This window comes from Lytechinus variegatus, chromosome 9 (assembly GCF_018143015.1).
Source record: "Lytechinus variegatus isolate NC3 chromosome 9, Lvar_3.0, whole genome shotgun sequence".
Taxonomy (NCBI): Eukaryota; Metazoa; Echinodermata; class Echinoidea; order Temnopleuroida; family Toxopneustidae; genus Lytechinus; species Lytechinus variegatus.
Window position 1 is genome coordinate 6,180,106 of NC_054748.1, and position 12,861 is coordinate 6,192,966.

Sequence of the window (12,861 nt, forward strand, 5' to 3'; positions counted from 1 at the left end):
CTGATTTTCTATTTCAAAATTTAAACTAGAAAATCAGCACTCGAAGTGCAGTCACTATACAAGCATTGTAAGTGCTAAATTAGCACTTCATTTTTTTTTACAGTGTACAAAGTGCCTAATATGATCTGGAAATGTCCCCACTCCGCCCCCATGGAATGAACTTTGGTTGTTACATTTACACTCTTTGGTGTTATGTTCAATCTTTAGGGTGTTATTTTAACACCTCAGGGTGTGGTCCTCTATTAACACCGATTGGTGTCAGTTTTAACACCACGGTTTTTACAGTGTAATATGATCTAAAAATGCCCCCATGGAATGAACTTTAAAAAAACAGTATTCCTTACCATTTGGTCTGAACTGAATGTATTCATGCTGGCGGAGTCAACCGACAGAAATTAATCCGTCAACTTACTGTCCAAGGTCCTTAATTAATCGATATTACCAATCGTATTCACTTCCAAGAAAACCAAGAACAGTTTATGGTTCGTCCACCGGCCTAAAAAAGGGAATATAAAAAGATAAAATGAAAAAGAAATGACAATAAAAAAAAAATCTCACAGACTATCATGCCAACAAAAGTATATCTACGTGGGTTATTTCAGTGTTTTAATTACATTTCATCATGATAGCTTAGTTTGGTTGGTTACGAAAATAAAAATAGTTGAATAAGTGAAATAATAGTACAAGATAACATCAGATAACACATTAAATTAACATTTTAACATACCATATGCATCACTTAACAATAGTCATAGGCATAATATATTATCATCTCACTTACAATTATATACACATTATTGATCTAGATGCCTGTGCGGAACTATAACATGTATAACAGAGCGAGAGAATAAATCGTAAGGGGATTTCTTTTCGAAATTCCTCAGTATGTGGTTGAAACAGAAGAAAACTAGAAAATCGAGATCAATGTGTTTGTGTAGAAATAGAGAGAGAAAGCGAAAATACGGAGAAAATTCTTGACCAAACAATGTCATTTTGTAACTGAGCGAGTTCTTTCACGAAACCCGCAGCTATATTTGGATATATGAAAATTTCAAGCCTTACCCGTTCATGCTTTTCCAATCAAGATTTAAAAGAATATATTCATTAATCACACAAGTTATATAAAGTATAATCTAACATAATAATAATAATAATATGTCCATTTATATAGCGCAGTTACTATGTGCATATACTCAACTGCGCTTTGATACTTGGTATCATATTATTACCCGGCTGTAGCTGAGCCGCCATATTAATAGGCGCTAAAGCGTTCAAGGAAAAATCCTACCGGTTACCCATTCACCTCACGTGGGTCGAGTGCAGCACAATGTGGATAAATTTCTTGCTGAAGGAAATTACGCCATGGCTGGGATTCGAAACGACCTCTGTTTCAAAGTCCGGAGACTAATCCACTGGGCCACAACGCTCACAACATGCAACAAAAATCAACCGACATATTCATAACGTGGTTGATTAATCAGCATATAGTACCCACAATTATGAAAAAATAGCCATTAATATCAAATCGAAATTCACAAAGTCATATTTTAAAATTAATTATAAAATTACGAAATCGTTGAAAAAAGGAGACATTTTTATGTCACATTGCTTAATGATTAATAACACTGAATGAAAAGAGTAATAATAATGATAACAAATACAAACTTTTTTTCTTCGATAACACTTCACGATTATACAAGCTATGTTTTTGAGTGAATCTCTCATTCCCACAGATAGCCTTTTTTCTACTTAAATCATATATTATAATTTGTCTACAAAATGCACCATATTTTGTTGTCTTAATTATCATTGATGTTTTTTAAATATAATTATGACAAAGATTTGTATCGTAAATATTTGTTATAAGTGTATGAAAATGATTTGCATCAATATTAATGTCATTTCTGTTGGAAATAAATCTGAATCTGCATGAAGCAATAATTACACTTTAAATTCCACGCATCGTGTTTCCCGCCCTATTCTGCTTAACAACAGCAGTTACAGAACTGTATATTATCGTCAGTAAAATTCACAAACTTACACTTTAAAAACTGCGGTGTTAAAACTGACACCAATTGGTGTTAGTAGAGGACCACACCCTGAGGTGTTACAATTACACCCTAGAGATTAAACATAACACCAAAGAGTGTAAATGTAACAAAAAAGTGTTGTAATAACACCTATAGGTGTAAAACTAACACCACCAATTTAACACCGGTGTAAAATAACTGGTGTGGTCCTCTATGTACGCCGGTTAACACCAACGTTTTTGCTGTGTAAAGTTGTGGATTATTCTTTTGAAGAGGTGATATCAACAAGGCGCATCTACCTTTCCACTTCTGCATGTCACTAAACGCGTTAGCGAAACTAAAAGAAGAGATCCTATGAAATTAATTCCAAGGAAACCTTTAAAAGGAAAGGTCACATTTAACACGATGAACTATTGTGGTTAAAACACCCTCCTAAGAAAACGAGAGGAAAAAGGTTTGAGTTTCATCGTATACCTTACCATCTTATTAGTGTTGCTAGCTCAGACTCACATTCGATACTTTTACCAATTATACAATGTCTAGAGTAAAGACTAGACGCCAGTGGCTCTGTCTGGGCCAGCGGCCAATCTGACAGTATAATACATGGTGAATCTAGTCTCATTACCTCAGACTGTATTATGCACTGCGAATTGTGCGAAAACCGTGCAAGGCTCTGCGCCTGCAGACTATACGATCTAATAGCCAATGGTTTTAATACAAGTATGGTCTGAATAAATTCAACGAGGAATGTAACTTAAAAAGTAACGATAAACTAGTTACTACACTCTAAAAATTCGAATGTTAAATCAACATTTGAAAGGTTGGAGGAGTGACAACCTTTTCCAAATGTTACATCCAACCTTGTATAAAGCTGAATCCAACATTTCAAGTGTTGGGTAGAACCATTTAAAGTGGTAAATGCAACATTTAGAAAATGTTGTCACTCCTCCAACCTTTCAAATGTTAAGTTAACATTTCTTGTTTTTAGAGTGTAGAAAATCGGTTAACTATTGGTGGAGATTCGATGAAAAATACATCAAAAAAGATTTATTTAATAGAAAATTTTGGTTTGTGACGTGTTATGCAAGCGGCTCCTTTATAATGCCATGTCATAGCCATAAATTCATTTTTTTAACTGAACATGGAGAAATTATCATAATCATTGAAATATGATTATTTTCGGACATTTTCTTTGGGAGAAAAAAAAAATCTTATATCACACGACATAAAGAGGATTTGCTATCTATGACGTCACAAAATGAAAACCTTAAAAATATAACTCCATTATATTCTTTGACGGATGTTCGTCGAACCGTAACTTACATTTTCTTTACTCTTTCTGCTTTAATTAAAAACCAATTTTCAGTGTTAACTTTCCCTTTAAAGGTGTCCCATCATTTGATATGAACGCGTAGTCTCCTGTGACAAACTTTCACTCGAGTTAAGGGTCTGAATATGCAGCCTATAATGCCTTGTGTGTATTATGAAAGCCCTGAAAAAGCTTTATAATATATATAAAGTATTAAAATGATGTGCCAATCTTTGCGGTGAAACACACTTGTTGATCAAGGTTTCAATTAGGGTCTAAGCCTGAAGACTAATGAGCGTGTTCGTATGTGTGTGTGGGGGGGGGAGGGGTGATTGCTTGGGTAATTAGCGATTAACATGACAAGAGAATATAAGTTTATCCTGTAATTAATCAGGCTGGATCATTATGATCCGTTAATATCGAAACTAACGGGCACACAGTGACATGAGAAGATAACAATACAAAAGGAATTACACAGCAAAAACGATGTTTAAATCTTATACAACATTGTTTCATATATGAACATTGTAGTAAGTGTTTAACAACTTAAACAACTATGTTTAATATATTGAAGACGAATATTATATATTAAACTTTTTTGTTTGAGGCTTTAAACACTTGTTTAATATGTTAAGGTGAAAAGAAAAGAAAGGTGAAAGGAATTACAAAAAGGGGAGAGGTTTGGGTCTTCAACTCTACAAATACTCCTATTATTCAAATGAGAAAACATGACGTCATGTTAAGTTAGTCTTGCCCCACCCCCACCCGTCTGCCGCCCCCCTCCCCCTCCATCATACTATCCAGGCCCTGCCAATGCTATGTAGGCAATATGGGGAGTGTTTCATCAACATCTTCATCCGACAAGTTGTCAGATCTGACATCTTTCTCTGATGTTGATTGGCTGAGAGGTACTGTTACTATGGTAACTGTCGGATAAAACAGAACTTGTCGGAAAAAGTCCTTTCATGAAACACTCCCCAGATAAATTTCGAGAACATATGACATCGGGATGAGTTCAATAAACGACCTTTTTATCACAGACCTTTGTCAGGTCGATCATTATTTAATTGTGAATGGGAGAAGGTATAGTTCGCCAATCTCCATTGAAATTTGACGAGTATGTTTTGCCCTGTTCTAAGTTCTAACAAAAGAGAAAATAAATCCTCCATGAAATCTATTCAATATCTCCCCGCTCAGCGATAAACAGTTCCCACAGAGCTGCGATATCTTGCCTATGTATACTGTATCCACTTGTTTTGTATCACCCCAGGCGTGCATCATTTTCAAAAGAAAAACTCTGATCATGGAGCTCACACATAGATGATCTGATCTTGGTAGATCCAGGAGTTTGAAATAGAAGAGGGGGGGGGGGGGTGGCGAACTTGAAAATAGAGTAGAGGAGGTTGATTTCGTAGATTTAGCTATAAATGTATTATGCATATTTAATGGGCAATTTTCAAAATAGGGAGGGGCGTTTCCCCCTTGCGCCCCGACTGGAATCGGTACTGATATTGGCGAGGACCATAGCAAGTGGCATCGCGCGTTTCTAATTTGCCAGGCTTCAGCATATTCTGTGTTAATCCGGGTGTTAATACGATCGAAGCATACAATTTCGGTGCTATCCGGTGTACACGGAAGACAACAGCAGTCATTTTACTACGGTGTTACATTCACAGTGCTAGTTTAACACCCATGGGTGTTATTATAGCACCCACTGTAATTGTTACTTCGTAACGCTTTTTGGTGTCATGTTCAATCTCTATGGTGTTATTTCAACACATCAACACGTGGTTCTCTCCTGGTACACCAACTGCCACTGGTGTAGACTTTAACACCAATTTTTTTTATAGGTTTTCTCTTCGTCTTACAAAAATAGTTTAGAAATAACTCTGTACATAGCGATGGGAAGTTTATCTGCAACCCAGAGGAAGTGCTATTGGTTTAGAGGGTGGAAAATTAGTTACACATAGATAAAAGTCCTATATTGTTACGTAATACCGATTCGTGAGCGGCGCATCAGTGGTTCACGTATATACCGAGGTTTGATAGCTCTTGAAGTTGTACTTTTTGTTAATCCAAGTTTACCTGAACTTGAAGAGCAAGGGATTCTGGGAGGTGGGGGGGGGGTATACTACCATCGCCATCGTGCACATGCAGAAAATCCTTTAGGAATTGTCAAACTATTATTCGTATCAATGTACCCTACCACCACCACGCAACCACATCCCCCACCATGCCCACCACAATCGCCCCAAGGACAATTGCTATTGCACCACACGATTGGTTTCACCGCTTTCTTTCTATCTACCCCCCCCCCACCCCCTTTCTCTCCCCTCCCTCTCATCAGCTCAGTTTCATTTCGGACAAATCACCCCTCCCGCTCGCCTCTCTCTTTCTCCCTCCCTCCCCCTCCCTCCTTCTGAATATAACCACATGCCACAAGACAGGTGCCACGCCCACCTGATCCAGCAGGCACAGATACAGCAATGCAATCTCTAAAATAAAACAAAACAATAACTTCACTTGGCCAGAAAGAATCTGCTCCAAATCGCGTTTTAACGGGTACACGTACAACAAACAATTGATTAAAAGATCAATGAAATGTATTGTATAGGCCTATATAGTTTCACGAATCACATACACATATCAGATAATACTAATTTTCGCTTACAACATTTTCCCTGCATGACTTAAATATGCATAACAAACAAAAACTTTTTCCTGCACGAGATAATAACCCTAGCAGAATACACATATTATTTTACTTACGTTGTTTAATGAAGCCGCTTGTTCGAAAAGAATGAAGGAACACGCATTGAATAGGCGGATCAATAAACTGCAGAGAGCGAATAATTCCAGGGATCCGACTTCATCAACTTCCACCAACAACTGAAACTTTGATACCAGCAGTTAGTTCCAGAGAGCTCGCAATTCTATATACAAATATGCCACCGACATGCTAGAATGATAACGCGCAAATATTGACGCCGGTGCGAGGAGTGCGGCGAGTCACTTTTTCACAAACTCAGATTTACATTGAACATGTTGAACGGTGACGTATTGCTATTATCCTCGCAGAAAAAAAGTCGGGGGATCCCCGAATGCATTCCCTCTTCTTCTATTGTGTTCACTCCACTGTCTCCAAACAAAATCGAAGTCGCACAAATTTCGTTTCTTTTGACTCGATCCTCCAACTGGGAACCAGGTCAGCAAAATTACACCCATGCATGTGGACGGTATTATTTTGGTTTGCGTAATGCAGTACCCATCTGAAGGGGCAAGGGGTATGCCCCAAAACAAGGCAAAACCTTCTTCTGTTCGTGTTTATCATGTTTATTACGTTTCTAAAAAAATATTTCCTTTATTAGTTTTACGAGATCTTTTGATTTCATTTCGTAGTAAAAGTTTAAACAGGACATTTTGAGTTTCCGCTCTCTCGCTATTAAAGCAAGCTTCCTTCCTTTCTTTCTTTCTTTCTTTCTTTCTTTCTTTCTTTCTTTCTTTCTTTCTTTCTTTCTTTCTTTCTTTCTTTCTTTCATTCTTTCTTTCCTTCTTTCTTTCTTTCTTTCTTTCTTTCTTTCCTTCTTTCTTTCTTTCTTTCTTTCTTTCTTTCTTTCTTTCTTTTCTTTCTTTCTTTCTTTCTTTCTTTCTTTCTTTTTTTCTTTCTTTCTTTCTTTCTTTCTTTGTTTGTTTCTTTCTTTCTTTGTTTCTTTCTTTGTTTGTTTCTTTCTTGCTTTCTTTCTTGCTTTCTTTCTTTCTTTCTTTCTTTCTTATCTTCTTCTCAATTCCTCCATAGACTTGCTTGATATTATACACCTATCTTGATGGAAAGGTATTAATCGAATTACATGTTTATGAGAAAACCATTAAATTTGTGCTTGACAAAACAAAGCAAACAAAAAGTTAAAATGTATATATAAGAGAAGAGATGCACAGATTAGGGGTTTCATAATTAAGAAACGGTTTATGACTAAAATAGTGACGAAAAACATCAGTTAATTCACAGATAAACATGCTTTCAATTAAGAAATTGATCAATATCTTTATTAGAAAAGAAATTCACGATAAAAATAAGAAATAAAAAAAAAATAAATGAGTGATTTACAAATAGATAAATGAATGAATAAATAAATAAATAATACATAGATGAATGAATGAATAAATAAATAAATAAATGAATTCATTTCTAAACAGATTAATAATCAATCAATAAGTGAAAAAAAAACAATGAAATGACCAATTTGGACTTCGATCTCCCAAAATTCTAATCCGTTTATGTGGGAACAAATTCTTCTCCACCTTCCCATGCAAACATATTTATTTTGTATTTTTTTATATATTACCAAAGTCGACGAAAATGAGGGCTTCACAAAAGGCCATGGATTGGTGGAAGCTAATTTAAACAAGGACTGGAAAAAAAATCACAGTTTTTACCCCTTATGTGTTTGTTTTAGCTAGTCCTGCATACGATTTCTCTAGTTTATACAGGCATATTTCAGTATGTCATAAGCTTGATTTCTTTTACTTTTCTGTGTTTTCATGATTATTGCTAGAATTTGAGATGATTTTCATTTCCCCTTTTTTCTCAAGAATTGAAGTAATGGACTCCTGTTGAAATATGCAATACTCAGATAAATATCATTGTTATATTCTATTCTGTCTATATTTAGTACTTCTCTGATTTCAGATTCTGAATTAATATGAAATTCAAATATTTGAATTTCAATATATATATTTAGATAAGCCGCTTGCGCAATAGACTGTGTCTATTTTATTGACTTTACTAGTAGGCCTATTGTTGGCTCCTCGCATACATGGCACATATGAATAGCATCTATTGATAAAACGAAATAGTGATGACGTAATGAGTGCCAAGCCTTAGGGAAATCCCCAAGTGGTATTAGCGAAGGGGTCTTACATTGTCCACGCCCATTTTTAGCATCCGTTGTATTCTGGATCAATACAGGGATGCGATTCCTGGGTATTTTGATGGAGGTGGGTGGAATACTAAAGTGATTAACTTTTATTTTCTCTCTCAAATTAAACAAATGACAGCATCAATAGGCTGTTTCGTTTCGCAGTTATACCAACCAGCACGAAATGACAATATTTGATGGTTTACAATACTTCCCTTCTTTCTTGTTGCCCCCCCCCCCTTTCTCCGCCTTTTCTTCATGTTTTGATTACTGTCTTGAGGGGCGGAAAGCACATGACCCCCTCCCTCCCTAATGTGGCGCCGTCCTAAACCCTTTACACATTGGGTGATTTCAAGTACGGTGTTGACCTTTTGGTGTTGGTGTTAGGTCGACTTTTACACGATTCTAACGATAAACATATGGTCCTGAAAAGTAACTCACTAGTTGCTGAGGTGTTCATAATGTGATCTGGATCAGTTTTGCAAGCTAGGAATAAGTTTTGGTGCTAGGGGAAGCAATCCAAATTTCAACACCAACACCAAAGCCGACACCGGACTTGAAATCACCAAATGTATTGTGTCTCTTCTCTTCGATCGTCAAAATATGTCAGCAATGAGGTATATATACATAACTCTTTATTGCCAAACACCAATGCCATTGGATAAACGGGTTGGTTTTTTCATTTGCTTGTCTAAAATTTTTGTGGCGCTTGTCCAATTTTTTACCTGTGTCCATCCCCTAATTTTTTTGGCTTCCGCCGCCAATGGGTTTTTTCCCTGTACAGTCATGACAGTTGCATTTTTGTGGCGCTTGTCCAATTTTTTACCTGTGTCCATCCCAAAATTTCAGGTGGACACCCCCTAAATTTTTTGGCTTCCGCCGCCAATGGGTTTTTTCCCTGTACAGTCATGACAGTTGCATATAAATGAGCATGGGTTGGAGCTCAATATTGCCTGCGGGGCAAGGTCGCATGGGAGCGAAAATAGTGTCTCTTTTTGAATTAAAATGTTAGTTTATTATAGATTTCGGCATAATATTCAGATATGACTATTTTCCCTTTATTTCTTTCTTATTGCCCAAACTCCAAGAAACCATCCTTTTCTTTACGACAGTGCCCAAATGCAAGTTACAAATGTAATATTTGTTTGTTTGTTTGCATTTATTTCTACGTTCAAAAACACAGTACAATATTATTTATAATCACAAAATACAAAATAATTCATAATATAAACAGTGTGGTCATATTACATAATAAATACAAATAAGGATGTGAGTATAAATTAATCTTTTATAAATGTAAACATATGCATATAATGTAATAAATGAACGCAGGAGACCGCCATCGTGAGCGGTTAGGCTTGAATTGATGGCGGCCTCATAAAAGATTCGTGACTAAGATTGATATTTACTGACCAAGTGGGTGCATTGCAAGTGCAGGTGCTGGTGCTGTGTATAGCAGTTGAGTACAATCAGAATATTAAATAGCGAATGTGAATATTTGAGTGAATGTTTTAATTTGGAGGGTGGGGTTGATAAGATTGAAAATGTAATATGTAATTGGAGTTTTAATGAAAAAAAATAAAAGGTGTTTTTTAAATGTTCTCGCAAATGGAATACATAATTGTACAAATGATTTTGTATCGTATTCTGCCGGAAATTAATAAATACGACTTTGATTATCAATTTGAAAAAAAAAATGAACATTGCGTTTGGAGTCGAATCAATACCGGCGTATCCAGGGGAGTTCAACCGGCATCTCCCCCCCCCCATTAGAGGCATAATAAAAAAATGAAATGTAAATTTGACGTTCTAACACAAGTGTGTTAGAAAGATTAGAAAGATTTTTGTATGAAATAGGATTTTTTGTTGCTCTTTTACTTCGCTCGCTGGAAGCTCCCTACAGATTTTGACCCATATACGCGTGCCGGGCATGGTAAAAAAATTATAATTCTTTTTTGGCTCAACTCGCTACAGATTGGGGGTATATACCTATTAAATTCTTGGCAAACATCATATGATGTCAAAAAGAGACATGCTGTAACATGAAATAGATAAAATGAAACATGGACATATGCATATATTGATTTTAAATTAAGTTCTAGATAATTTACGATGGGGAAGTAGGGACGAAAAAATATACATTTCCAAATATTGCAAATTGGCAAGAATGTGGATAGTGTAGCAGTATGAAATTGAACAGATTTAGACAGACGTAAGAAAGGTGGAGGTATATTCGATGTTTAAAAATGCTCTCTTTTCATATGAATTTGTACATTATATTACTTCGTTTTAATTTTTTGTATATTGGTGGCAGCATTTCATAAGACTTCCTTTCTGCGCATGATCAAAAGATTCTACGCATGATCAGAAGAAGGTCATTTGCATTAAAGTGACATGGTGCTTTAAAATCTAATGAGATAAGCACCGACTTTGATGTCTTGATTATTCATATATTCTTTTGAATTGTCGTTTTCATTTACATCCACAAAAAACAACAATGCTTCCACGAACGACTGGTATTTCACAGTTTGTCAAGTACATTGTGCAACATGCTAAGATATGCATTCAAAGTAGGAATGCAACAAATACCTTCATTAATTGTTCATTGGTGTGCTATTCTAGTCACCTGGTCCATTCAATTTCTTCATCCTGCTATGTAAGGCAAGCTTACGTAATATCTTGCTTTGAAATCTGCCTATCATGATGAAAGAAATGAAAGGTCATTTGACCAAAATTGCCCATGAAGTAACTACGAACTGGTCTATTTTCCAAGCTGGCTCCACATTCCTTTTTATTATTTAGACCGAGGGGCGGATACAGGATTTTCCAAAAAAAGGGGGGGGGGAGCCAATTTGTAGGAGGAAAATTTTGACAAAACCGAAAAAAAGGGTTTTGAACCACAAATTAAGGATATTTTGTACCCGAAAAAGATTGACAAGCGAAAAAAGGGTATTCAATTTCAAAAGAGGGATCCCCGCCTGTATTGGCCCTATATATTTACCATGTAATTGTTTTTAATTTCGAATTGAATTGAATAATTTGGGGAAAGGACCGTGGGTGCAAATTTACAAAGTAGACCGATGGATCGAGGACTAGTGGTAATGACTTTTTTTCGTCTTTTAATATGAGGGATGTGGGTTCGATGCCAACCCTAATACCCTAGATTTTTTTTTGTAGTAGTAGTAGGTTTTTTTTTACAGTGCATGAATAACAACAGATAAAACGTGCATAACTAGGTAGATCGGTCAAAAAGTCTCATTGGCCCGTATTCTGAACTCGGGTTTAAATTAAACCCGGGTTTAAGCTTAACTATGGAGATCCAATTGGGGCACACATCCCCTATTAAACAGTAGACATCCAATTTCTCAAGTAATTTACACTAACATTGTTTATAATTGTCTGGGAATGATAACTGAACAATTCCGAAGTATTTTCTTCATTGTAAAAGCAACATGAAACAACATGGTAAACATAAGAGATATACAATATGAACAGATTTTTTGTTGTATTTTTGGCTCCCCATAAATTTAGCACAAACCTGTCTTCATAATACTGGCCATTGAGCCCATGCAGCATGTGCAGGTAGATACGCATTGTAAGGCTACAATCATGATAATCAATTCATTCGGGGTTATCAATAGCGGCATGTACGGTCTACTGCGTGTAATGTTACTTATCGTGATCATCATGATTACTGTACGTTCAGGTAAACTTCTTTTGAGGGAGGGGTGGCAATGTTTTGTAACAAAAGGATCCAGATACAATCACATCGAATCAAAAGATCGAGGTGTAGGAAAAAGAAAAATAACTAGAGCGAGTTCGCACCGTTTGAAGGCAATTCACACAGCTACATGTACTGTACATGGAACATTTTGAATAGAATGCCCGAATCATCATGGTCATGGGCCCGTATTCTGAAGTCAGGTTTAAAGTTGTGGTTTAAGTATGGATAGCCGATTGTTACATAATTCACTAACAGTAGAGATTTCATATTTCAGTTCATTTAGCTCTCAAATCATTCTTAATTTTCTAGGAAGTATAAAGAGATGATTGTTTTCACCATTAAAGAATTAGGAAAGAGCACAGTAAATATACGAAACATACAACTTAATAAAAATTTTGACACTTTTGGCTTCCCATAATTTTAGCACAGAGTTAGACCATGGTCTCAGTTAAACTTGACTTTAAAATACGGGCAATGGAGTTTGAAATAAACAATCTCTCGTAAATTTCCAAAATAGTGTGTACATCACATGCCTATTTTTATCATTATTATTATTTTTTTTTGGGGGGGGGGGCACTTTGACCTACATTTATCTTCCGTTTTCCTAAATTTCTTTGAAATATCTGTTTAGTTGGTTCATATGCTATTTTGTTGTTTTTTTTCTTTCGGTTTAACTCTTGGTTTCATCCTGTCTCCAGTTCGACCAGTTTCTTTGACCCTTCCATTCTCTATCCGCCCCCTCACTTAGTCTGCAATTACAGACTCATATTTGACACTTAAACCACAGTTATGCCATAGTCTGCAGGCGCAGACCCTGATCGGAACTTTGATCAACAAGTGTGCTCCCACGCAAAGACTATAGCACATACAAAACTTGCTGTT

The 12,861-nt window shown here is 36.0% G+C and overlaps 1 protein-coding gene across 2 annotated transcripts in view; it reads right to left on the reverse strand.

The window, feature by feature from the left end:
- Positions 1–6,320, reverse strand: part of LOC121421130 — a 31,640-nt gene extending 25,320 nt beyond the window's left edge. For both annotated transcript variants that reach the window (XM_041615786.1, XM_041615785.1), the window contains exons 1-2: positions 6,109–6,320; positions 345–496 (exon numbers count right to left, since the gene is read on the reverse strand). In XM_041615786.1, coding sequence (XP_041471720.1) covers positions 345–371 — 27 coding nt within the window. In that variant the 5' untranslated portion in view covers positions 372–496; positions 6,109–6,320. The remainder of the gene's footprint in view (positions 1–344; positions 497–6,108) is intronic.
- Positions 6,321–12,861: the final 6,541 nt, after the last annotated feature.